The following is a 24,720-nucleotide window of genomic DNA, read 5'->3' as shown; positions in this document are numbered from 1 at the left end:
GGTCGATTTGGGCTAGGATCCTTCTGACGTCTATCTGTCGTGGCTGTTGTTGTATTGGTATGTGCATCCATGGTTGCTAAAAGTACTCTACTGTAATGATACACCGCTTCACTCGTACAATGAAGATCAAGAGCACACGATGCTGCAACGGCGAGCACCTTAAATATTGGCATCAACCCCTATTGCTGCTTCAGTCGCGTGAGGGGTGGTATGAAGGCGGACAAGAGACGTTGCTCACGGGTCGTCTGTGGCAGGTATCATGCCTCCTTGCTCTGCTGCACTTCGTATTGCTTCGGAGTCAGCGTTTTCTACGACCGTGAGCATGTGAGCATACAAATCCAACAGGTGCGTATGGCTGGACCTGCAGGGCGCACTAACCTGAGAGAAGGCGTGCATCTGGGCGATCTGATCCTTGAGGACTTCATTTACTAAATTGCACCCGATCAGCCAGGCGGCGGCCTACGTAAACGGTGCTTACTGAATCTATGCCTCGCCAACGTGTTCTTGCCCTCGAAGGCCTGACAAACTCGTCTCAGACGATCCGCCTTCTGCGTGCAACAGGAGCGAACTCACCGGGCTCACGACGAACACCGCGTAGTTCTCCCCGCACCCGTTCGACTGGTCGATGATGTCGAGGTGGATGATGGGCAGAGCGCCGCGGATCGCGCTCTCGAGGTTGTCTCTTGAGATGGGCATGGCGTCGACCAGGCGGGGAACAGAAATTGAGCGAGCAGGAGAGGATGGGGGGAGCGTATCTGATAAGATCTCAGTTGGTCTCTTACCCAATATATATATTCGTCGGGAGATCCCGATCCGGAGGTAGCTTTCCCCATAACCAAGTCTGACTCAGAACATCGCGCGAACTGTCGTCTTCACCGTCTCGACGCCTGGGCGAATTGCACTCTCACAATTACTTCGAAATTCCAGCGGCAGTGTATGCTCCGTGCCAGCAGACGCTGCCAATCGGCCAATAGCGTTCGGCAGAATGGTTGGGCTTGGGAGCCCGGTCCGTGTACAGGAATTACTTATGTCTTCCGAGCCGTCCGGCCTCCGCTCAAGAAAGGCTCAGTCAAAGTCAAAATACTCAATCTGCTGTAGTGCGGAACAATGTGGTTTGGCCGCACGCCCGTGCCGTCCCTCCGATAATGGTAAGGTTTACATCGCCTTACGGGGGTGGCGATATCGAACGCTACGCACGTTCGTACCTCCATTCGATCACACAATGCCTACAGTAGGGCCTCTATGGGACAGCCCAGATCACGCTGTTGCTGCCAGCTCCTCGGCCATGCTACTCGCCCGTCCAGCGCAGCGATACGTCTCGGACTGACGAACCTTGGTCGAACCCATGGCTTTTGTCTTGCATGCTGCAGGAGACAGCCGTGTTGCCGTGGACAGTAGTGCGTGCGCCCATGAACAGAAATGTCTGTGCCATTGTCAGAGCTTACTCGGCGACAGATGTAGGCAGTCTTGCACTGGGAGGCGCTCAGACATCCCGTCGTCTCGTCAGGCTTCTGTTCCTGACTGGCGTATCATCGCATTCAGCATTGCCCACCATCGCGGAGTCCTTCGCCAGACGAACTGCAGTCAGCTAAGTGCCGCAGCTTGCTACTTGGGGCGCATTCCGAAGCTTGGTATTCCGGCGCAGCACTATGGAGGCACTGCGCTGTCTTCGGCAGCGCCTTGCAGCTTCTCACACAATGATCAGAGGTGATCAAAAGAACTGACATGTGTTCGGAACGTGAAGCGACATGTAGGGGCTGTATAACAAGGGCTCGCGCATCTGTTCGCCCCAAAGACTGTGTAGTCGATTGACTTTTGTCTCCCCCCCACCGGATCTTGCGGGATCCCTCGCACCTCGGACTCAGGCTCTCGCCTCCTCTTCGCGACGCTGATAGCCAGTGTCGACACCAAATCCGTTCGAACATTGCATATTATTCGATGGCCTCGCCTGACACACGGATGCGCGCCCTCCCGACTTCATACCACTCGCGTTACAGCAGATTGGCGAGTACTTCCGACCCGGACGTCATTATCAACATCAGTTCCAGCGACGACCTTTCTGCTCCACAAAGTCAGCGACCGAGGAGCAGCAATGGCATCGCAGACTATCAGGTAGCGTTCCTAGTCTATGTCCTCTCTACAAGCGAGACTCACTGTACGCAGAGCAGGCAGGATGGCAAGATCGACATCCACAACGCGGATGGCCAGAATCCTGCGTCTGCGTCAGATACATCTGGCGCGTGGGCCATGTGCGCTGAAGAGGTCTGGAAACATGAAGAAGTCACCATTCAGAATTGGAAGGAAGAAATTGACACAATGCTGGTCTTCGTAAGTACCTACGAAAGTGAGCGTCGTGCGATTGACATGACTGAGTCTTCGCTTCCCGTAGGCAGGTCTGTTCTCCGCGATAGTCGCCACCTTCGTCAACCAGTATTGGTCTAGTCTCCAGCCATCCTTCCAGGCTTCACCACCACCTGCATTCATTCTCGTTATGTCGGCCAACATGACTATACTTCCCGGGGGCATCGAGAACCTCAATGGCACGATCAATGTGCCTACAAGCGGAACGACCGGCCTGGCGGTCGCCGTGAATACCCTATGGTTCTTTGCGCTAGTTCTCAGTCTGGCCGCTGCATCCATCGGCATCAGCGTCAAACAATGGCTCGAGCACTATGTCGTCCCACAGAGCGTCGTACCGCGACAGCGCGCTCAAATGTGGCACTCTCGGCGACGAGGGCTGCTTGGCTGGCGCGTCCCCGAGATCATCACATTGATCCCGCTCCTACTTCAGATCGCCCTCGCTTTATTCCTCGTCGGAATGGAACTCTTTCTCTGGACAATGAACCACCTCGTCGCGGGCGTCGTGTTGGCGCCGACAGCGCTGATCCTCGCGTTCACTTTGTACACGACCGTCGCGCCAACTCTGGCGGGCGACTGCCCATACAGGTCCCCTCAGGCGTGGCGCGTGTACCAAGGGCTCCGCCGAATCACACAACTGTTCACCCTTGTCTCGAAGTTCGGGTTCCTCACGGGGTGGAGAACATTCCTGTTCGCGGGAAGAGCCATCAGGCCGGGGTCAAGCTGGATTGCCAGGGAGAAGGCCAAGTTGCGGCGCCTTGGTAAGGGCGAAGACAGCTTGGACGTGCTCGTCGCTGCCGATAAGTTCATAGGTGGTGACACCTTCCTCGATCAAGTCGTCAAGCCCTGCCTCAGCCACGCCGACATCTACTCCGCGCTGGCTATCTTCTACCGTATAATCCAGGAACGCGCTCACTTCATCGACACCACAGCCGGCCAGAGACCGATGCCGAAGTGGCTTGCAGACGAGATGGACAACAATTCTGTCGTTGTCATGGGCCACTTGACGCTGCAGATGCTCCGTCGTATCGAGGCAGAGGGGGGCGAGGCCGATCAGCAGCGCGAAGAGCCCAGGCTCCTCGATCTACTCGGGCGACTCCTTTCCGCTATGCCCGTAACAGACTGTTCGGTCTACGAGGGCTATGTGGCCTGGTTTATCGGCGCAGACCTGTCACCAGAGCCCCGCAAAGAAGCCCTTGCACTCATCTGGCGGAACGCACCGAAATTTCTGGGGATCACCCAGGTACGTTCCGTGTACTACGGCAAGTAGTAACACTCTAATCGTGGTTGTACCATATCGTCAGAACTGTGTGTGGCTCTCGGCCATATGTGCTTGGACATGGTGGAACAGCTGCAACGGAACCACGGCGATTCGGCCCCATCAGCGAGCCGACAAAGGAGCATTCTTCAAGCCTTAGACCACATCATCTACGCTACTCCTCCACTGCAATCATCGGTTTACGACCGCCTCTGCGCTTTGATACAGACAACGGGCGTTTCCCAAGGCGCCGGAGACGAGATGGTCGACGTGGCTTACCGCTACTCTGGACAATTCCCGCCCAACGAACATAGTAAGCATTCCACCCATAGTCGAAGACCAAGAAATCAGATACTTCATTCGCAGACATCCAAATCTTGAGTTCTTGTATGCGACCACTGCAAGATGAGGACAACCTCGTAACAGCAACCTCTCTTCTATCCGCCATCCTTGTGATGTCGGCGAGGCTGCCCTCCCCCGACGTCGACCTGATCGAGAATGCGGTGGTTTCCGCTACAGGCAACTCGAGCTCGGAAGCAGTGAATATTATAGCTCAGAAGATGGACAGCAAGAGCGCGTGGTGGGTCGTATGCAGGCTGGTGGACGGATGTATAGCCGTCGCCAAACGTGACATACATCTGTTACCACTGGGCGCCCTCGGTGCACTGGAAGCCCTGGTGTCTCTTTGTGATGCAATGGCAGTTCCGTCGAATGGGAATGCGCTCCTTGGGATACGTCAACGATTGCGCCTCCTTCGGGATGTATTGGAAGGCAGACCGTAAGTAGTCTCCACTGAAGCAGTACTGTCTGCTAACAAACCATGCTGCAGAGCCACCGAAGACATCACTGATGTAGAGGTGCTACTGAACCGGCCGTCAACGGCGCATAGCATAGCTGCGAGGTATGGAATGTCTCTTGTGGTTCAGATGGCAGGAGAAGCTGAAGATTGCCATGCCTTACAGGCGGTTGCGTCCGTATTCGACAGAATCGCTCGCAGCGATACAGTGAGGCCATCAAATTACATACTTAAACATAGATAGATACAGCCCAGCATCAGAGATAGCAATATCCATACATACTGTTCAGCGTCACACCCTGAGTGCGTTGATTCCCTCCGGACATTCGGCCTGCAATGCACAACCGATGTACGCCTGCATACTCACCGGCCGGTAAATCCACACCTCCCCTTCCTCGAACCCGCTCATGACGCACTTGTCAAGCTTCGGCTTGATGCCCGTGCTTACACTCTGGTCAACCACCTCCAGCGTGCCCAGGTCGGCCGGCTTCAAAGACTGCCCATCCGACACCTGCACGGACGGGACTGCGTCGCTCACGATGACCGCGGTGTGGTCCGGGTTTCCCAGCATCTTCGTCTGCGTCATCCTGCCAGTGGACATGACGAAGCGCACCTTGCGCCATTCGACGATGTCACCCCGGCGTACGCGATCGTCCCCGCCGCGCCAGCGCCCGACCTGGTTGCCCTTCCCCATCGCCTTCCCTTCAAATATGAGATGTCCGTGCGTGCGCAGTGTGCTTGGGATAGGCGGAGGCACGTAGTCGTACTGCTCGAAGCACTCGATGGCCTTCGCAGCGAGATCCCAGCACTCGCCCCGTGCACAGTACTCGCCTGCGTCCACGAAGCTCTCAGCGAACGACGCGATGGTCTCGCCGTACGTTTCACTTGCTTCGACAAGGGCGCCGCGGTCCATGGGCGAGGGGCGTGGCAGATAACGCGCTTCGCGGCGCACGGTGCGGGTGTCGTTGGGGTCGCTTTCGCTGGCGAGCGGGTACGAAACGGAGAACCACACTATGCTGAGATCGGCGAAGAGAGCGCTGCCGTGGAAGACGGCTGTGTAGGGGTCCGGCTGGGTGATTGTGGCGACTTGCCGCGTGTCGGACCTCCCCTTCAGACCCGGTACGAATCCCATGTTGGAGCTCTTATACCACTCGTCGTCCCAGTGAGCAGACGGCGAAAAGTGCATGGCTACGTCAAGTGCGGCTGAGCCGTACTGCGTCGATGGAGGGTAGGACATAATGAAGTCTTGTACTACAAATGAACACGGAGTCTGTAGTAATCAAGCGAGACTCGCACCGTCTGTTGGGACGGCGAGCGCAGGAGATGGCTGGGCCGGTCGTGACCACTTCGATATGGGAGGCTACATGTCGTCTGAGTGACCCTGCATGCTGCGATTGCAAGGGAGACTCACCGCTGCGACACTGGATGGCGTTCTAGGTGCAGGCGCAGCCAAGGTCAGTGGAGTAGCAGGTTCCTTGACGATCTTCTTAGTTCCCTCCACGCTTCGTGGAGGTACAGGCAAGTTGAGGTACCTCGCGAAGAACTCGTCCAGCCAGCTGAAGAAGACTTGTTTGTCCTCCGGCGACAAGTTTGTCCAGTCAATCTTCTCATCTTCGATCGTCTCTAAAGACCTTGTGATCGAGACTGATCGGACTGGAGGTGGTGGAAGGGGAGGAGATATACTGTCCGGGCGCGTTTGCCTACAGATCGGAGGCGGAGCAGGAGGCGGAGAGACACTGTCAGGGCGCGAATCTCTGCGGATCAGAGGTGGTGGTCCTGGAGCGCTGGGCGGACTCGGACTGGAAGGCGTGTTCCTGGCACTACTCGTGGTAGAAGATGTCCTGGACGGAGGAGGCGCGTAGAGATCACTATTCTTTGGCTTCATAACAGGCGGCGGGGGTGGCTTCTTGTGGTTTGGGTCCCAGTTGATCTTCTTGCTTGGCTGGCTAACCATGTGGTCCCGAGTGTGCGTGGCCTTGTCGACGCTGTAGTCTTTGGCCTTCATGGCCTTCTCCTTGACACCTTCCAACATTGTGAGTTCCACAATAGATGAGGAGGCGCTCTTACGCACTTGCTAGCATCTTGAACTATCGCTGCCAGCACGCAATGACTGGTCCCTGTGTGAACTACTAAGTAGTACGGCTGGGTAGGGGTAGACGCCGCGTAGTGAGTATTCGGAAGATATGTTGATGGTAATCAGACTCACTTGTTGAGGCTTATAATGGTCTCGTAAACTCAGCCAGACAATACGAATTTCCCGCAAGTCAGACGTTGCGTCTCTGAGGCTCAGTGTGAGGAAGAGGATTCTGAGGAAGCACAGCGGCTGGCCCGGGGCCACCGGGCACGGGCTTGGGCGCCTGTGCAATGGCTAGAGACGATCCAGTCCGGTTGTAAGTCGACTCGTCGATTCAGATTTGATTCAATCCGAACAAAGACTGACGCCGAGCTGCCACGCCTCAGGTCCAAATTCCGACGAATATCCTTTAGGATGAGATACTCCACTTAGTATGCACAGTGTTTACATGGGCTCTTCTTCGAACACCAATTGGGGCCTGGTCAACAAATGCTCACAATCTGACATGTAAGTACATTGTACACAAACTACGAGACGCGGTCATGTGATCAAATTCGACACGACACGCGTGACGTTATGCGGTGTAAAGCTCGTCGCTCCACCACTGCGACTTCGTCTGAACTTACTGAGCTGGTCGACAGATCTAGAGGCGGTGGCTTTGCGAGCGACTCATTTCAACGGAATATCACTTACATAAAGCAACTCAGTTCATGAATAGCAGAGATAGAAGAACGTAGTGGTTCTTTCTACTTGGACAACTTGAAAGGAGCTTGTTCTCCGAGTCTGGCAGATCCACGAGTTGATTCTATGTCGTGCTCGTTGGAACAGTAACACCACCTCGCTAAGCCCCTCCCGCGCGCATATCGCACCTCTGTCAGTCAACTATTTCATTGATGTTGAGGCACTGCAGTGAGTGACCTCCACATTCGGAAAGTCCGTGCAGGACTCAAGCAGAACTGCAAGAAGTGCCCTCAACGGCGCCGGAATAGGGAGAGACCGCCTGCGCCACACCCATCAGCATCCATCACAGTCGCAGTGACTGGATGTTTTGTGTTTTGGCGAGGCACCACCGCTCCGCTTCACACTCGCTCTCGCACCGCAAATGACATCACCTGCACCCTCCGCCATCACCCCCACTGCTGTCGACGCAGCACTCGTCAGAATATAAAACTAGGCCGTCACCGCCCCCGTCTTCCCACATTGCTTCTTCGTATTCTCGATCAAATCATCCCGACCGAACGACTTGTCACTTGTCTCTACTTACCTCACGACTCTTTACGAATCCAACTATTGTCAAGATGTCTCACAACGCTGGTTCTGTCATGTTTGCCGCCCACCAGGACGCAACGCGGTTCGCTGGTGCGGGTCACGTCGACCTCAAGAACATCGGGGAAGGTACGTATCTGCGCTGTCGCGCATCTGCAACAACGACTGACACGTACGATACGACGCAGCGGAGGCCCGCAAGCTGATGTCCGCCGAGCACAAGGCTCTTGGCTACCGTCCGCCTCCGGGCTCACTCGCAGCAACGGCTCAGGCCGAGGCTGCGAAGCACCCCGACACTTCTGCCAACATCCCCGAGCAAGCCCTGGAGCAGGCAGCTGTCGAGGATGCCACTCGCATCCAGAGCTTGAAGACCATTGACGTAGACAAGGTCGGCGAGGGTGGGTATCTTTGTGAGTCCTGGTGCGAGCACCCGCTGAGGTCTCGTTCATAGCGGAAGCCCGTAAGCTCGAGTCGGAGGAGCACAGGGCGCTGGGCTACCGCCCGCCTCCGGGCTCCCTCGCATCGCAGGCACAGTCGGCGGCTGCGAAGCACCCCGACGCGACTTCGGGAGTCCCTCCCCAGGAGCTCAAGCGCGCCGCGATCGAGGATGCGGCACATATCGCGAAGCTGGAAGGACAACCGAGAGTCCCACTCAACCAGGTCGGCATAGGTATGTACCCCACGGAAGGTGCTTTCTATAGTCGCTAATGTGTGATCCACGATAGCTGAGGCAAGCAAGCTGATGTCCGAGGAACACAAGGCCCTGGGATACCGCCCACCATCTGGCTCACTGGCAGCTAATGCGCAGGCTGTGGCTGCAGAGCACCCTAACGCGACTGCGGGTATCGATACCGCAGCACTCACCAAGGCGGCAGTCGAGGACGCACGCGCCATCGAGTAAGTGATCCCAGCGTGCCTAGCACTTCTAGGTGGCTGACCCGCAACGCAGGACCCTCCGGCAGGAGAGTGTGGACACAAACGCTTCTGCTGCCCAGGTCGATGTGAACGTCAACACCATCGCTGATCCTGAGGCGCGTGCTCTTCAGTCTGAGGAGCACAGGACCCTCGGCTACCGCCCACCCACTGGCTCGCTCGCTGCTCAGGCACAGTCCGTCGTGGACAAGCGCGCACAGGAGCCGGTGTCGAAGGAGCTCGCAGCGGAGATTCAGAGTCAGGAGCACAAGGCAGTCGGCCACCTCCCTGAGAGCGGCTCCCTCGCTGCGACCACGCAAAGTCTCGCGGACAAGAACGCAAATGACGGAGGAGACAGGACCCTCAACGATGTTGGTTTGTGATAGAGGCGCAATGATGGATGGAAAAAGAAGTGGAACCAGGACGTACTTGTAAAAAATTTGATTTAGTGTCGCATTGTAGCATAGTCCAGCATACGCAATCATCGCATTTGGAACGAAGCGATGGGGACCGACGTACATATCACGGACGAGCGACGCGATTTTTTGTGGCACTATCATGGGTGCCCTCTGGGGTGCCGGTGAGCTCCTGCACAATTTCTGGTGAGCTATGAGTGAGCCTATGTAGCAGATTGTGCGAAGGTTGGGACAGTTGGTACATGATAAACAGCACAGACCGTCTTCGACGTCCTACAGGCTACTGTAGCTTCTTCTCCGAGTCCCAAGGATGTGGGTCTCAGTTATGACTCCGTTACGCATTCGATTCTACGTTTCCGCGAGCCTTCAGGTCACGAACGAAGCGCAGAAGCCGTGGCTTATTTAAAGTTAAGGTTGAGTCGGTTTTGTGTTCGAGAGACAAAGTTCGTGAATGGTGGAGGAGTGCAAAGGCCGACAATGGGCGCCTGTGCGCTCTTGACCCCATCTCGCTCCCATCGCAGACGTGGACTCAAGACCTGGCACTGTACTCCCAGAACTATGTTCAAAAAGCCCCTTTCCGATCTCAAAACAATCGGTATTGCGCTAGCTGCTGTCTCCGACTACTCTCTGACGTGAAACGCAGCGCCGCTACGGACCTCTGATCGCCGGAAGCTCAAGCAGCGCGTGCTCGAGACCTACAGTCATGTCAAGCCCGAGGAGGGCGACGTCCTCGTGCCAGAGGGATTGCATCACCAGAAGTTTGCGACATACGCGGACGAGCCCGGGGTAAGCAACGTTTCCGAGAGATCGAGGGATGAGCTGACCAGGGAGTCGGGATAGGTAGCCTACTTCTCTGTGGAGGGTGACCCGCTCTGGTTCACCATTGGCAAGAACTCCGTTGCGTTGATACCGACAGGTAGGTAGTTGTATGCTGAGCATGCGCGTGTACAACTCATCTTGCACGCCGACAAGTGTACACACTATGGAAACGCCCCGACCTCCTCCCTTTCCTCTCCACGCCCGCACCCGTCGTCCCCAAGCTCGTCGGCGGAGCCGATCTCATGATACCAGGAGGTCCGCCTCTTCCTTTTTCTACTCCCTGCACAGCACCTGACGCAGACGTGCTCGCGCAAAGCAAGTGGTCCAGCACTCACCCGGCCTGCAGGCGGACCAGCTCGTCGCGATCACGCAATACCATAGGGAGAAGCTCGGGTACCCGATCGCGGTCGGGCGGTCGGCGGTGGATGAGCAAAAGCTCGCAAAGGCGGAGGAGAGCGACGTGAAGGGCAAGGCGGTGTACGTGCTGCATACGTGGAAAGACGCATTGTGGGAGATGGGCGCGAGTAAGGGCCAAGACGTGCCGGAGCCCAGTTTCGTGGAACCTACAGCGAATGCACAGAACGGGGCGCATGGAAACGCGGAGGAAAACATGGAGGCAGTGGTCCAGCAGCCTACGACAAATGGCGCATCAGCGCAGCACCAGACTGGAGAAGACGGCACAGCTGCGGAAGCCTCGTCGCCACCTCTGAACGCAGAAGGTACGTGTATTGTCCCCAAAGGTTGCCCCAGCTCACTTAAGCTCTCATCTGAGCAGATGTATCACAGTTCCTACGTGATGCACTGCTGCAAGCCCTGCAAACGTCGCTCGCCTCACTCCCCGCATCTGCATTCCCCATAACCGCCTCAACATTCTGGACCACCTACGTACTCCCCGCGCGGCCAGTGCACGCGCCTGACAGGAAAGAACCGCTTGGTACGCACATACGTCTCGTGAGCTTCAACGTTCTTTGAGCTTATCTACATTCTGTGTAGATATGGGCAGCATCGACGCGAAGCACTCCACGTACAAGTCGGTGAAAGCTTTCTTGAAAGCGTGCGCAAAGGATGGTCTCATCAAGCTCAAGGACGCCAAAGGTGGTGATGTGGTCGTGACAGGTAAGGCTGCCGTGCGGCAGATCTCTTGCGATCCCATCCAGAAGGCTGATGACCCGGTACAGCCGTGTTTCCAAAGCATTCCGATGTCAATGACCACAGACAGCACCGAACGGTGAAGGAAGTTGAGCTGAGGCAGCAAAAGGCCGAGGATCGGGAGCGAAGAGAGAGAGAAGCGGAGGAGAAACGGAGGGGCGAGATCCAAGTCACAGAGTTCTGGAAGCCCTTCGGCACTACTCTCAATTTCTTCGTAGCTGCCGACAAGGAGTCAGTAACGATTACTACAGCGAAGTCCGCTGCTGACTTCCCGCAGGACCTCCGAGCTTTTTACTCTCCCTGACCTCAAAACGATCCTCAACAGCTATATTTCTGCGAAGTCACTCGTAAACGCGCAGGAACAGGCATTCATCAATGTCGGTCAGGATAGTGCACTCCTCGCGGCGGTCACCAGCAAGAACGAGTTGGGCGTAGAGTTCCTGAAGCGCGACGAGGTATTGACTCGGCTGAAGGACCGCATGCAAGGCTGGTACGAGCTTCGGGTGGAAGGCAGAGATGTATTGCGGAAGTACGTGCTATCCGCGACGTCCTTCGCGAAGTCGTCCTGACGATGCCTGCCACGGTGCCACCTTCTTTCCCCTCCCCCTTTCCAGGAAGGGCCAACTGAAGCCGATCCAGGTCATCGTGAAGATACGCCAGGGCCGCAAGGCGTGCACGCTCGTGACCGGCTTCGAGCCGTACTTCCTCAGCGCGGAGGACCTAGCGGAGGAGCTCCGACGGGTCTGCGCGAGTTCGACGTCCGGTCAGTGTGCTATCCCCGCCGATGCTTAGTGATCGAGACCGCTGACGTCCGGCCGATGGCGTAGTGAATCCTGTCCAGGGGAAGGCGTCGGAATCGGAGGTCATGGTGCAGGGGAAGCAAATGAAAGCCGTCACTGACATGCTTTTGAACAAGGGTGTACCGAAGAAGTGGATTGAGTGTGCTGATATGACGGCGGAAAAGAAGAAGAAATAAGCATAGCCTGTGAAGTCCAAGACAAGCGCTGTATTCGTACGAGTCGTGCCGAGATCCTGTAGCTACTAGGTCCGTCCAGCTGTCTTCCCTCATTCACCGTTCTGACCAAGTTCTGACGCTAGCATCCTGAAGTCTGTCTTGTATAACCTGCCTGTTAACATTGATCAAGTCGTGTTCGATGTAGTACGAGCAGACAATTGCAGTTGTGCGTGGAACGCGGATGATTCGTTTGTCTGTCATATTGCCGCTGCCGCAGTCACTGAGCACAAGTAAGTCCGGGCTTATCGTATTTCATCAATGTGTGTATGAGTCTGACGTCCGATTACTCCATGACATAGTATCTCGAGGGCGAGACCTTGGCGAGACCTCGGAGAGTATGACTGAGACGTTGTTCTTGACACAGAACAACACGCCTGTCAAAACGGCTCCCCGGAGATCGGCGCGCTGGCTCAGAGGTATTTTGATCTCGCCTCTGGCTGCGGGGTCCTTTTTGTGTTGTCAAGGTTCGTCTCGACTCTTAATCGGGGTCGGAATGTAAACCTCAGAGATTTCGAACACTTTACTCTTCCCGACCGTTAATTGGCACAGTTTTGATACTCCTTGAGACTCCCCATCCGCCGCCAGGGGAGTATTGGTAGCATGCACGATTGTGTAATAGCGAGTATGGCCCCGGCTGATTGGTTCCTCCAGCATTTTAGTGGCGTGATCTATGTGCACCCAGCACCATTACATTTCTGTCGTCGTTTCTCGCATGCAGATCGCCCTTGCCGATGTGCGAGGCTCCTAATAGAACTATCACAGAAGACGAATTCGGCCGTTCGTGTTCGTCTTCTTCTGCAGTAGCATGATCACAACTTGCAGCGATACGGGTCCCGTGTGACCCAGTGAAAAAGTTCCCGATGCCTTTGCCAGCCAATGAGGTGAGCTCTACTGCGTGCGCCGTTTTCAGGAGACATCGCTGATCAGCCCAGCATTAGACTACAATTGTGTTCAGTGGTAGAACATCGCCGGTCACACGCGGGCACATACGTAGCCCCATTCCTTGCCTTCCTGCGGAGGCGTTCACCAGTTCAAATGAGCCACTGGCATGCTAGTAGCGCTGACTCAGATTGGTACGTCAATTGGTCCGCGGAAGGGTACAAATACACGACTCCGTGCACACTGTGATTCTCCTTGTGCCGATGGTAACTTCCTAACTTCGCATGCCGGCGAAGAACTAGGCCGTTCCTCCCATGGCCATAGCCTTGAATTTGCGGGATCGCGTACGTCTCCGAAGCATCAAGTGACTCATTTTCAATCGGCGCATACGCGCTAGACAAGCACCATCGTAGAGAGTCGGACGCTCGGTTGAAAATACCAGAAGCGGAGTCAGGTGAAGGGGAACTGGCCTCGCCGATGTCTGCTCACACGCCGTGCAGGAGAACGGAAGGACTGTGCTTTCGACAAGTACACAAATACGCTCATGCAGCCCCACTCTGATGCGAATCGTGTATCATGTACGTCACCACAAAGTGCACGACCTAGTTTGACGAAACACAACTCGCATTTTCAGGTTCGCCGAAACTTTTACAGTAACGTCTCGCGTGGCCATCCTAAAGACTTCCGTCGATAGGCGGAGTATACCCTGTGGTGTTGTGTTCACTCCGCAAGACTCAGACTCCGCTGAATACCACATACCCACTTGCGGCTGCCACGGATGTCCTCTTCTGACCGGGGATAATGTAAGCAGGCCCTTGCTTCCCCATCTACCTATAAAAATGTGCATGCGTCCCTGGGACGAGACACGCAAGTAACACTCAACAGCACATCACGATGTCAGCTCGATCCGTGCTCCATGTCGGCCTCCTATGCTCGGCCGCATATATGACCTATCGCTCTAGTACTGCTCCTACTCCCCCGCCTTCGGATGACGAAGTTAAAGCCCCAGGAAACATTAGCACGAGGGAGCGAGTTTTCGGACGTATTGCACGGAGCATGGCTAGCCTCGTCAAAGTACGCCCACTCATTTAGCATTCCCGTCATTATGCTGAACCTTGCGACCGACTCCTAACAGTACACGGCCGTGGCTAGCGTAGGTTGCACTGTCGCCGTCATTGCCGCACGAGACTACCCCACAGTCTACAGCGGAAATGTGCTGGAGAAGCTCATACGACCTGGAGTAGGATCGGCGGCTAGGATAGCCATTACCCCTGCATTCCTTGTAGGATGGTCAATGACCATGCTGGGAGCGTCGCTTCGCCTCTGGTGTTTCCGCACACTGGATCGATTCTTCACCTTCGAGGTCACATTGAAGGAGGGACATCAGCTTTGCACCGGGGGGCCGTACTCCTTAGTACGCCACCCATCCTACACGGGTTGGATCATGCAGAGCATCGGGCTCGTAGTCTGGAACGGAGGCGCTGGGTCTTGGGCGAGGGAGTCCGGGTTGCTCGACACTGTTCCCGGGCAGTTTGCAGCCTGTGTATTCGTGGTGCTGGAGGCGTACATGTGTATGAGCATGGTGCATAGGTGTACCCAAGAAGATATGCTCATGAAGAGTCAGTTCGGAGACGGGTGGCTTGTTTGGGTACAAAGGGTCCCCTATCGTCTTCTCCCTTATGTATTCTAGGCGGTTTCACTCGAACAAGAGTAGGACCAGTCGCTGTGGTTTAGCTGTACCGACCTCTGCTGTGTCACATCATGAAAGGCCTTCATACCAGCCCGGTATGTACGCACAAAAGTGAGAGCTTGCCATGCTGAATGATCTATTGACGCAAACACTATTATAAGTTGTATCTAATATAGTAAACATACTTCAAGTGCAGTGCCCTAGGATGAACCGCTAGTGTCCCTAGTCATAACTGTCGTTACTCATAATCATAGTGAGATGTAATCGTCCTCCCGAAAGGATATGAAACATGTATCCCTAGACATCACCGAGTACTGGTGGCACCCTAGGTTTGGTTGGCGACGTGAGGGTGATCGTTTTTGAGACATTCCTGAGACCGCAGGAACATTAATAGACACGGTAGTGTCGGCGTGGATTCTGCACGGCCGCCTGGAGGGTCGGTGTTGCCGTTGCATACGCAGTCGTGGCGACCTTGCTGTTATGTCTGACGAGGGTGTATTGACTCGCGGTGGCAGAAGCTGACAGCGCGGTGGAGCTCGCGACCTGGAACTCTTTAGCGAACTTGTCATATTCCAGTTCGGCGATGCGCTTCGCGTTCAGCTGTTGATACTCGCTCCAAGCTTGATCGGGGTCAGTGATCTGAAGGAACAAGTGTTAAGTTGCAGTAACTCTGCAACGAAACGATGGCTCACGCTAAGAAGCTGAATGTGTGCCGGTTCGTCGCCCTCGCGCTGCGTCAGTGTGTCGCCGAAGTTGAATAGAGTATACACATTGCGCATGAACGTATCACCGAGGAGCATGACTTCGAGGCAAATTCAGCGAGAACGTGCTTCGGAAACAGGAACAAGACTCACGTCCATCATCCGCAGCTTCAAATGCTGCCATACATGTTACGACGCCATTGTCGCCTATGTCGGGCAAGACAGCGTCGATGGGATGAATGGGGTAGGCAATGCCGCTGACAACGGAAATCAACAAGTGAGAGGGATGAATATATATTCGACGATGCATGACGACACTCACCCGAAGACCAGACTGATGTTTACCTTGGACTGGCAAGGAAGCTTGTAGGTGTTGTCTTCTTCACTCCACTTCGCCCCAGAAATATCCTTGTACATGAAGTCGATCACGGCTCTTGGGAGCGTACCTAGATACGGAGCAAGGTTGAACTTCGTAGCTTCAGGGGCGACGTGCTTAACGTACCGACTGATGTTCCGGTATCAATCAAAGCGATGCTCCGGTTTCCAGCCTTTGTTCTGCATCAAATTTATGAGCTTCAGCTGAAGCAATTAGGGTACAGGCCCTTACGGGGTGGTGTGTGCTGAATAATGCTTGCCGTTCACGAGCACGCCATCCGACGCTGTCACCCAGCCGCTTGGTGAAAGGACAGGAAGTTTAGGGGCCTTCGTGATGTGCGTTAGGTTGCTAACTAGTTCGCCTGCGTGCGCACGTCAACACAGTTTCTGATACGATGGACCCAGACTTACCGATCGACAGTACGCCACCCTCCGTCACTCCTGTATTGGTCCGAGACAGGAGGAAAGTCATGAAGGGGGACTCATCCGGGACCAGTTGAAAGACCTATTATCGGCTTTGTCAGAGAAGAGGATAAGCAGTGACGTAATTCAACACTGACATTCGTGAGGAAATTCTGTCCATTGTAAGCCGTCCCATTCAGCTTTTTTTGAATCATAGAGCCGCCGTATCTGGAGAAGGATGTCAGGGGGACACGAGTCAGACATCATCACAACGACATACGGCCCGACACCAAGAATGCCTTGCACTATGCCATCGTCAGTGGCATTGCTTCCTGGGGCGAGTACTACAGCCATGTTGAGTCTCGTTAGTATGCACCCATATCGGCGGACTCCGGCGCACCGAGTGCTTGGTTCACCACGGTAAACTCTCCAAAAGTCACATTGCCAAGGACGATCTCCCCTCCTGCAGAAGTACCGTCACTGCAAAGTGCACTGGTGTCAGAATATTACATCGAGGCCACATTCCATTTCTTACCCATATACAGTGGTCGAGCTTTGGCCTGTGTGATGAACTCCCGGAAGATCATTGCTTTTGGCATCGATCCATAGGTCAGAGCTGCCAGAATCGACCTGAACCTGGACAGAACAATACAATGCTTCAATGCAGCACAAGTCAACGTGAACACAGTGACCACGAACCTGGTACGGGCGACCGTTCACGTGTATGGTGGCTAAATACACTTCGTTCGCCACGTCCGAGAAGTTAACATTCGCGACCGCCTGCGGATTACGAATAACAGCTGTTACAGGGGTAGTTTGCCGCCTAATTGGGATCCAAAGGGCACATGCATAAGAAGCAGAGAGAAAAAAGAAAGAAAGCCTAAGAAACATGGCAAAATCGTGAAGGGAAAGGAGAGAGAGCACAGCTCATCGAACACTCTTGCATGTAGCTAGGTTTTTATGCATCGAGCGACCGATCACGCAGCTCGATACGAACGGCATCATTTTTAGAAGCCTGCAATGCAGTGGGTATGACATATAAGCGAGTTCCCGACATTCCCGCTCATTGATTTGATGAACACATTTTAGTTACATACCAATAGGCGGACGAGTACACCACCTAACGAGGTTGCGCTTCCGACGCCAGAAAATACGAGCTCTAGGCACATCGGTACGCTCCCAGCACACAGACCTTCAAGTGGGCTCGTTGACTGTGAGTGAGTAAGCTGCGACGTCGCCCACTTCGACACGATGTGTACAGACGATACGCAGCATTGCGGATCATCGATCATTGTCAGGCTCCACATCGCGGTGCTCATCTGAGTCAGGTCGATCAATGCGCATCACATTCACGGCGATCTGTCAATGAGCGCAGTACTTACAGTACATAGCTTTTTCGCCTATTCTTTGGCAACCAAGCGACCTGCAGCTGCTCCTGCTGAAGCTGGATTCGGATCGAGGCCACAAACAAATTCAAAGCCAGGCGGCAGGTAGTGGTAAACACCAGCCAACCTCTCGCTGGAATACACTCATAAGTGGACGTCTTCTGACGCAGTCTCTGCACAAGACAGATTGAGCTCGAACCTCGGAAGGTAACGATGCCGAACGAACTTGGATGGTTAGACCGCGCATCCAGAAGCTTATGCGAAGAAGACTTCCCTGCCTGGCAAGCGCAGGTAATAATCCACATCAAGCGGTGAGACTTGAGCTAGATTACCCGAGAGGGTCGAAGTGAGGTCGTGAGCACGGACCAGGGCGTATGTCTGTCTGATCCGTCCGTGGCTGTGCCCAGCTTCGAGACAACCGTGACTGTCTTAAGCAACTCGGCAGTTCATAGCTACGCACTGCATCGATAACTGCCGTGAGCATCAGCTGGAGACAGGGCAGAAACATATTGACCGCTTACCAGAGTGGCACTGTCAATAATGGCAGTCTCGCCGAATCTCTGACCTGGAGAGCAGCGTCTCGGAGGGTATTCGGAGAGCACAATATTTGTAGAGGCCGTGCATTACCACACACTGATTATCTTTCCGATGAAGTCGAGCCTTGTGATAGGACCCGTTATTGTAGACAGCGTAGCACTATTAGCAGATGGAGGCCTTCGGAGAGTAGAGTTGGCCTGACGACGGGGGGCGGAGGGCCAGGAATCAGGATGTGGTGGCAGTTGGGTGGCAGTCGTCGATGCAGATCTCGGCGACGACCGAAGAAGAACGCCGAAATGGAATGCCTTCCGACGAACCACACAGTCCGGATTGAGAATGAAGGGGAGTTTGATCTTTCGCGGTCAGGAAGCGCAGTTGCCTATGGTGAGACTTGTGGATTGCTTCCGACGAAGTAGCCTAACATTGGACCCGCATTGAAAGATCAACATAAGCTTGTGTCGCTGATTGTCAACAACCTGCCTACTTGGCACTACCGTCGGTGAGTTCTGAGTCGCAACCTGGCAGTCTTCGTAGAATGCGAAGCGAACTGTGAGCAACTATTGATTAGAATTATTGTTACTGCATGCAGACATCGAAAGGGTGTATCACTCGTACGTGTATCACACCAGAGTGACGAGGCCCGAATATGATGCTATTGACAGACTCAACAGCGACATCTTTGATGGCGCAGGCGACGTCAGATGATATCGTCACCTTGTCTGAATGGCTCTCTAGCAACGGCGGGAGGTTTCACCCCGACGTCTCGTTCCGCGCAGGTCAGTTCTATGAGTTGGATGCATTTGCTATGTACAACCTCGACTCACTCTCATACAGGACCATCCGGGTATTCAGTCATAGCTGGACAGGACATCCTTCCGGGTACAACCGTAGTGTCCTGTCCATTCAAATTGGCCATAACACCGGAGGTATCACGACAAGCGTTGATATCCGTCTTGACATCGACGGATCTCTCACCTCTCGACACTTGGTCCGAGAGGCAGCTCATCTGTTCCTATATCTGCCTGCACTGGATTCTGGGAGAATCAAGGTGACAATCCACTCGTGATACTAATGTTGGCAGAGGCTAACGCGGGATTCTTCCAGTAACCGGGACGTATTGAAGCACTGGCCGTATCTGAACACGCTACCGAGTGCCGACAAGCTGCTCACCCCATTGCACTTCACTGCCACTGAGATCGAGGCTTTCCGAGGGAGCAATCTCTACGGTGCAACTCACGACCGACAGCGCGACTGGCAGCAAGAATGGCGCCAATGCCAAGAGCTATTTTCCGCTGCCAACTCACCCTGGGGGAGCGAGTTCACCTGGTGAGTGGCCGAGCGGTGTCCTTATGACGAGGACTGATCCCTAAAGACACGCTGGCAGGGAACGATACCTCACTGCCGCGACGTATCTGTCTTCACGCGCATTCCCGTCTACCCTGCTGTCTCCCGAACCGTCTTTGGTACCCACATCTACCTCACATCCAATACTCCTGCCTGGCGTGGACGCACTGAATCACGCCCGAGCGCATCCCGTCTCATGGGTAGTAAACTCAAACTCGCCGGGCACACCTAACAGGTGAGCGCCACCTCCCCAGTCTCTTACAGCGAGCTGAACGTTGGTCTCAGCGAGAATTCCCAGAGCATCTCGCTAGTGCTGCGAACGGGCACGCAGAGCGGCCACGAGCTGTTCAACAACTACGGCCCGAAGCCCAACGCCGAGCTTATCCTCGGCTACGGCTTCTCCCTCCCGCACAACCCCGACGACACGATCGTCCTCAAGATCGGCGGCGCGGCACCTGGGTCAGGATCCCAGCCGAAGTACGAAGTCGGCCGGGACGCGAGCGGCGCAGAGCTCGTGTGGGGCGCCATCCTCGCCGCGATCTGCGAGGACCCCGAAGAGGTGACGGTGGAGGACGAGCTGGACGCGGCGGAGATGCTGGTCGAGATGGCTGAGGACCTGCGGAATCGCCTCCCGCAGCCGAGGGCGGCCGCGCAGGATCTCCGGCCGGAGGTCGCGACGATGCTTGAGCATTACCTGGAGGGTAAGCGTTGCGGTCTCGTGCGGTGCGACGCGTCTTGACGGGTTGGGCAACAGGGCAGCGAGACATAATGCATTCATTGATCGCATTCGCTCGGGATAAGCAGCGCCAGGCGATTCAGCAAGCCCGGGAACAAGGACTACAGATTGTCGACGAGGAGACCGAGGGGGAAGAGTGATGTCATATGCTACAGGGCGCCAGAACACCGGTATACCTTAGGTATACCCATATGTTCATCATACAGTGCGCGGCAGAAGACCTAGGTTGTACACTTTGTTCGCAGTGTCGAAGAATGCGCTTTTGACGATGCTCGTCGCTTGGGTCAGTGTCAACTCACCGCGCCGCATGGAAGCCTCTAGTACCTGCAGGGTGCCACATGAGTCGTGCTGACCTGCCATTGGATCAGTAGGACACGTACCTCATACAGCACCTGCCTAGCTTGGATAGTGCCAAGATAGTATGATTCTGGCCAGAAGTGGCCGTCAGCTGAGCAGTGCGAAGTCAGGCTCAAATCCACGATCAGCAGAAACCGGGAAGACGTACTCGACCACATGATCTTGTTCGTCGGGCATAGCTCCAGTACTTGCTTGACAACGTCACGCTGGCCGTCCGCGCTCAAGAAAGGGAAGATCTCGCCGAAGTCGAGGAAGACGTTCCGGTAGACGGCCGCCAAGTATCCGGCTTCCTGGGTGAACGGGTAACTGGAGTGCAGCAAGACGAACTTCGTGTTCGGGAACGCCTTGATGACTGGCTGCATCAGTGCAGGCGTCGACTTCGACAGCGTGATATCGTTGTCTCCCAGCCCAGTATGGAATTGCACTGATAGTGATGAGGCACACGACGTGAGACACTGTTCCGTGTTCTACGCGATCATGGTACATACCCGGTTTACCGCACTCACCTGCGATGCGCAGGGCGGCGGTCACAACGTAGTCATTCACAGCCTTCTCCGACAACCGCATCGTTCTCGTGGTCTCGTACCTCAAAGCGAGTTGCACGACACCGACTTCGAGGTTGGCAAAGTCTTGATTCACACTGATGTCGAGGCCAGTCCTGTAGCACGCCACCGACTTGAAGCCAACGACCTCCGGGTCCGCAGCGCTCGACTTGAGCTGCGCCGTGAGTTTGGCCTCGAACGACTGCCAGATGCTGACAGGCGTAAGGGTCGTGCCTGCGACCTGCGCATCAATGAGATCTTTGAGGATGTCCTAGACACATCTCAGGCGCCAATCGGGTGAAGGTAGGACTCGTGCATACGGACCTGTGCAACCACCTCTATTCGGACGATACGCTTTGTGGGGCTGCCCGTGTAGCGATCATGCCAGCTGTAGTCGTTGACCATGTCGGGAATCCACAGACCATCGTCGATCAGTATGCACTGGATCCGCGTGGGCTCCATGCACAGGCGGCATAACTGGTCGTACTCCAGCTCTCTCCTCCTCCTCTTCACATCCTCCCAGGTGGCATCCCTTCCGAGGCCGAAGAGCTTCGCCAGCTGTGCTGTAGCGCGGTAGCAAGCCAACGTATGTATCGCATCCTCAGTCAACGCGGGTCCTGTCGCCTCGGATATCAGTCCCTCAAAGGGCATCGCATCGCGGTTCTCGATCTTCAGGAAGGCATGGGCGTGGTTGTCGATGGCCGGGTATGAGGAGACAGTCCGAGACAGCTCGAGTAAGTCTTGTTCAAGCAGTTTGGTATCCATCTGTCCGAGGAGCGCGGTCGAGGATGACAGGGACGTCGAGGTGTCAACTTCTTATGCGTATGTGTCCAGGGCCGATCCGCTTCGAGATAACGTGCGCCTGAGGTCCATATGTGCTTTTTGCCATGGGCATATGCCAGAAGATAGCAGGTCCTGTGCGGGGACCCCGAGGGAAGTTCGCGATGGTAGAACGGAGAAGGTATCTGGAAATCCGTGATGCATATGTACGTACTATGCATCTCCTGATTTGAACAATTCGGGCCCCCCCAAACCCCGGCATGGGAAGATACACGCCCGCGTCTTTCTCTGAACACTTTGAGGTCCCACTCATCCAGCTCAAGTTCAAGGTTGGCAAGTCGCGCACACCTTCACAGTACTGTCTGACATACATGTGCCCCCGCCAGATCCCACCAGCTACAGGGTATCACCATATGCTGTGCCTGGCTCGCGCGGTTACGCTTGATATAGATCACTTCTGTGAGTGGATTCTTTCTCGCTCGAATGCCGGCAACTCAAGCACACCAGGACACGCCGGCCGAGCTGGGTTCGATGCAGCAGTTTAGACCCCATACAAGGCCTAGGACTTGGCAGGTTCAGTAACACTACGGCATCGACAGAGGTACCATGCAGTAGTAGCCTGACTCCCGTGGGCAGCCCCCCGCGGCCGGGCTGTCTCGGATGGCACTCGTGCGACAATCACCGTCACGGTCTTAGACGCGACGTCGGGTGCAGACCTGCCAGGACTGACCTTCGCGGCTGGCACACCTTATCTCGGACGGAGGCGGGCATAAAACTGACACTCACACTCATGGCATCCCCGTCACCCTTACTCGGTGTTTGCGGATCTTCTCACCAGGTCCCCTTGGCGCAGCCTTACCATGTTCGCTGAAAAGGCTCTCTGCTGTGTTCTCGCGCTGCTCGTAGGACAAGTCTACTTGACGTCCGCACGGTCTGTCGAGAGAGCAAACACTGCGAAGGTTCCTACCGTCGATCCGACCGTCATAATTCTAGGCGGAGGAGTCGCCGGCGTGATTGCGGCGCGGACCTTGTACGAGCAAGGCATCACGAATTTCACCATCGTCGAGGCGCGAGGTCCGCTATTTTCTCTGTCTCTGTGCACCGTGCGTGTGTTCATAGTTACTTTGATAGGTGAATTCGGCGGTCGTCTGCAAACCCAAACGATCGGGGCTCCAGGCAATGAGTGGGTCGTGGAGCGAGGCGCAAATTGGGTGCAAGGTACCCAGACGGATGGGGGCCCAGTGAATCCCATTTGGACTCTGGTTCAGAAGCATGGTGTGAAGACCCAATCAAATGATTGGTACGGCAGCGTGTGTAAGTTTCTTCATCGCTCCTGGGTCGTAGAAGCTGATTGACAGTCGGTCAAATGCAGCTACATACGACGAAACCGGAGCTGCAGACTATCTCGATGTCTTCGACGAGTCGAGCGACCAGTACACGACTCTTACGGTGGCTGCCGGCGCTCGTGTACAGAAACAACTCGTGGACCTGACTGCGAGAAGCGGCTACTCGCTCACTGGAGCGAAGCCTAAGACTCCGGCAGACATGGCTTGCGAGTACTACCAGTTCGACTGGGAGTACGCGCAAATGCCAGAGGAATCATCATGGATAGCCAGTTCCTGGGTACGTGTGCTCAGGCAAGCTTCTGAACAAGCATGCCTCACAGTGCGAAATCTAGGGCAACAACTACACGTATGATACTGACGACGGCGGCTTCGGAGACGAGAACGAGATGTCCATCGACCAACGCGGCTTCAAGTACTTCATTCAAGCGGAGGCAGCCGATTTTCTCGAGCCCGACCAACTCATGCTGAACTCAACAGTCACGAATATCACATACTCATATGAAGGCGTCAATGTGACTTTGACTGATGGGACGGTGCTGCTTGCGGATTATGTCCTCTGCACATTCAGCCTGGGCGTCTTGCAGAACGACGACGTCACGTTCGATCCTGCCTTGCCGGACTGGAAGCAGGAGGCGATCCAGAGCATGACCATGGTGTGTCGTGTTCAGTGTAACTCTCAACACGTGGCTTCACCTGCGCTATACAGGCTACCTACACGAAGATATTCCTGCAGTTCCCAGAGGATTTCTGGTTCGGGACCCAAATGGGTATCTTCGCCGACACCACACGTGGCTACTACCCCGTGTGGCAGAACATGAACCTCACGGAGTTCTTCCCCGGTTCCGGTGTCATCTTCGTCACCGTAACGGTAAGCCAGATTCCATAACTTCGTGACAACGCACTGATGCCTTCAACGCGGCGATAGGGCGATGAGTCCGAGCGCATTGAAGCCCTCTCTGACGCCGAGGTACAGGCCGAGGTCGTGGAAGTCCTCCACGACATGTTCCCCAACGTGACCATCCCCGAGCCTACGGCATTCTACTTCCCGCGCTGGCACAGCGACCCTCTCTTCCGCGGCTCCTACTCCAACTGGCCGTCGTCGTTCTTCAGCGGACACCACCAGAACCTCCGCGCCACGGTCGAGCAGCGTTTGTGGTTCGCGGGCGAGGCGACGAGCCAAAAGTACTTCGGTGAGAAGCAGACGCTGCACCGCGGATCACGTAAACCCTCCCGTACTGACCGATGCGCTTCAGGGTTTTTGCATGGCGCATACTACGAAGGTCTGGATGTCGCGACGCAGCTAGCGCAGTGCATTCAAGCGGGCGGGTGCACGGGTATTACGCACGTCCCCGAGATCACGAACGCTCTACCTTACACAATTTGAGCGTAGTATGGCTATAAATTAGCCGTGGCGTACATATCATTATTGTGGACTCTGCCGCATTCGCATGAAGGACTACAATGTGGCTGCCCGTTCCGGTGGTACATACAGACACAGCGAGGTGATTGCAAACGAGTGTTACGTTGGTATTGTAGCCCTCGCGGTAAGGGGTGCAATACAACATGGGAGATCTCAGCGTCCG

General features: G+C 55.2%; 10 protein-coding genes across 10 annotated transcripts; 6 read left to right on the top strand and 4 right to left on the bottom strand.

Annotated features, from left to right (window-relative positions):
- Positions 1 to 257: 257 nt before the first annotated feature.
- Positions 258 to 696, bottom strand: B0H18DRAFT_886033 (bola protein; the record flags this gene model as incomplete). The annotated part of the gene is made up of 4 exons (XM_048041101.1): positions 258 to 308; positions 379 to 428; positions 479 to 518; positions 574 to 696. The coding sequence occupies 4 exons, from the start codon at positions 694 to 696 to the stop codon at positions 258 to 260; spliced, it is 264 nt and encodes an 87-aa protein (XP_047887055.1).
- Positions 697 to 1,737: 1,041 nt separating this feature from the next.
- Positions 1,738 to 3,891, top strand: B0H18DRAFT_99050 (uncharacterized protein). The gene is made up of 4 exons (XM_048045005.1): positions 1,738 to 2,112; positions 2,164 to 2,328; positions 2,390 to 3,601; positions 3,663 to 3,891. Exons 1-4 carry the CDS (start codon positions 1,939 to 1,941, stop codon positions 3,774 to 3,776), a joined length of 1,665 nt encoding a protein of 554 aa, XP_047887054.1. The 5' UTR covers positions 1,738 to 1,938; the 3' UTR covers positions 3,777 to 3,891.
- An 813-nt stretch (positions 3,892 to 4,704) lies between these two features.
- Positions 4,705 to 6,947, bottom strand: B0H18DRAFT_940000 (uncharacterized protein; the record flags this gene model as incomplete). Its single annotated transcript, XM_048041869.1, has 5 exons — positions 6,873 to 6,947; positions 6,619 to 6,802; positions 6,484 to 6,554; positions 5,824 to 6,434; positions 4,705 to 5,682 (listed from the first exon to the last, which is right to left on the bottom strand). The coding sequence occupies exons 3-5, from the start codon at positions 6,491 to 6,493 to the stop codon at positions 4,705 to 4,707; spliced, it is 1,599 nt and encodes a 532-aa protein (XP_047887053.1). The 5' UTR covers positions 6,494 to 6,554; positions 6,619 to 6,802; positions 6,873 to 6,947.
- Positions 6,948 to 7,784: 837 nt separating this feature from the next.
- On the top strand, positions 7,785 to 9,047 carry B0H18DRAFT_886095 (uncharacterized protein; the record flags this gene model as incomplete). The annotated part of the gene is made up of 5 exons (XM_048041109.1): positions 7,785 to 7,881; positions 7,941 to 8,150; positions 8,204 to 8,422; positions 8,478 to 8,649; positions 8,702 to 9,047. 5 exons carry the CDS (start codon positions 7,785 to 7,787, stop codon positions 9,045 to 9,047), a joined length of 1,044 nt encoding a protein of 347 aa, XP_047887052.1.
- A 591-nt stretch (positions 9,048 to 9,638) lies between these two features.
- On the top strand, positions 9,639 to 12,024 carry B0H18DRAFT_886092 (uncharacterized protein; the record flags this gene model as incomplete). The annotated part of the gene is made up of 11 exons (XM_048041108.1): positions 9,639 to 9,675; positions 9,724 to 9,866; positions 9,921 to 9,996; positions 10,053 to 10,154; positions 10,220 to 10,618; positions 10,675 to 10,833; positions 10,893 to 11,071; positions 11,092 to 11,279; positions 11,326 to 11,577; positions 11,663 to 11,811; positions 11,876 to 12,024. The coding sequence occupies 11 exons, from the start codon at positions 9,639 to 9,641 to the stop codon at positions 12,022 to 12,024; spliced, it is 1,833 nt and encodes a 610-aa protein (XP_047887051.1).
- A 1,863-nt stretch (positions 12,025 to 13,887) lies between these two features.
- Positions 13,888 to 14,632, top strand: B0H18DRAFT_1087582 (uncharacterized protein; the record flags this gene model as incomplete). The annotated part of the gene is made up of 2 exons (XM_048032185.1): positions 13,888 to 14,016; positions 14,078 to 14,632. The coding sequence occupies 2 exons, from the start codon at positions 13,888 to 13,890 to the stop codon at positions 14,630 to 14,632; spliced, it is 684 nt and encodes a 227-aa protein (XP_047887050.1).
- Positions 14,633 to 15,019: 387 nt separating this feature from the next.
- B0H18DRAFT_959377 (aspartic peptidase domain-containing protein) lies at positions 15,020 to 17,001 on the bottom strand (the record flags this gene model as incomplete). Its single annotated transcript, XM_048042813.1, has 12 exons — positions 15,020 to 15,271; positions 15,325 to 15,434; positions 15,487 to 15,590; positions 15,656 to 15,779; positions 15,836 to 15,888; positions 15,941 to 16,070; positions 16,120 to 16,213; positions 16,269 to 16,338; positions 16,391 to 16,454; positions 16,511 to 16,590; positions 16,646 to 16,746; positions 16,810 to 17,001. 12 exons carry the CDS (start codon positions 16,999 to 17,001, stop codon positions 15,020 to 15,022), a joined length of 1,374 nt encoding a protein of 457 aa, XP_047887049.1.
- Positions 17,002 to 18,714: 1,713 nt separating this feature from the next.
- Positions 18,715 to 20,252, top strand: B0H18DRAFT_886032 (SET domain-containing protein; the record flags this gene model as incomplete). The annotated part of the gene is made up of 6 exons (XM_048041100.1): positions 18,715 to 18,808; positions 18,867 to 19,080; positions 19,137 to 19,358; positions 19,417 to 19,579; positions 19,612 to 20,077; positions 20,131 to 20,252. 6 exons carry the CDS (start codon positions 18,715 to 18,717, stop codon positions 20,250 to 20,252), a joined length of 1,281 nt encoding a protein of 426 aa, XP_047887048.1.
- Positions 20,253 to 20,310: 58 nt separating this feature from the next.
- B0H18DRAFT_886087 (amidohydrolase-domain-containing protein) lies at positions 20,311 to 21,776 on the bottom strand (the record flags this gene model as incomplete). The annotated part of the gene is made up of 5 exons (XM_048041107.1): positions 20,311 to 20,436; positions 20,493 to 20,560; positions 20,618 to 20,893; positions 20,958 to 21,282; positions 21,336 to 21,776. 5 exons carry the CDS (start codon positions 21,774 to 21,776, stop codon positions 20,311 to 20,313), a joined length of 1,236 nt encoding a protein of 411 aa, XP_047887047.1.
- Positions 21,777 to 22,651: 875 nt separating this feature from the next.
- Positions 22,652 to 24,521, top strand: B0H18DRAFT_886019 (uncharacterized protein; the record flags this gene model as incomplete). The annotated part of the gene is made up of 7 exons (XM_048041098.1): positions 22,652 to 22,865; positions 22,923 to 23,105; positions 23,164 to 23,414; positions 23,470 to 23,790; positions 23,844 to 24,005; positions 24,063 to 24,327; positions 24,391 to 24,521. The coding sequence occupies 7 exons, from the start codon at positions 22,652 to 22,654 to the stop codon at positions 24,519 to 24,521; spliced, it is 1,527 nt and encodes a 508-aa protein (XP_047887046.1).
- Between the last annotated feature and the right edge of the window lie 199 nt (positions 24,522 to 24,720).

This window comes from Fomitopsis serialis, assembly GCF_022376445.1.
Source record: "Fomitopsis serialis strain Sig1Antser10 chromosome Unknown B0H18scaffold_139, whole genome shotgun sequence".
Lineage (NCBI taxonomy): Eukaryota > Fungi > Basidiomycota > Agaricomycetes > Polyporales > Fomitopsidaceae > Fomitopsis > Fomitopsis serialis.
Note: the sequence above shows the minus strand (reverse complement) of the source record. Positions and strands in the feature narration are given on the sequence as shown.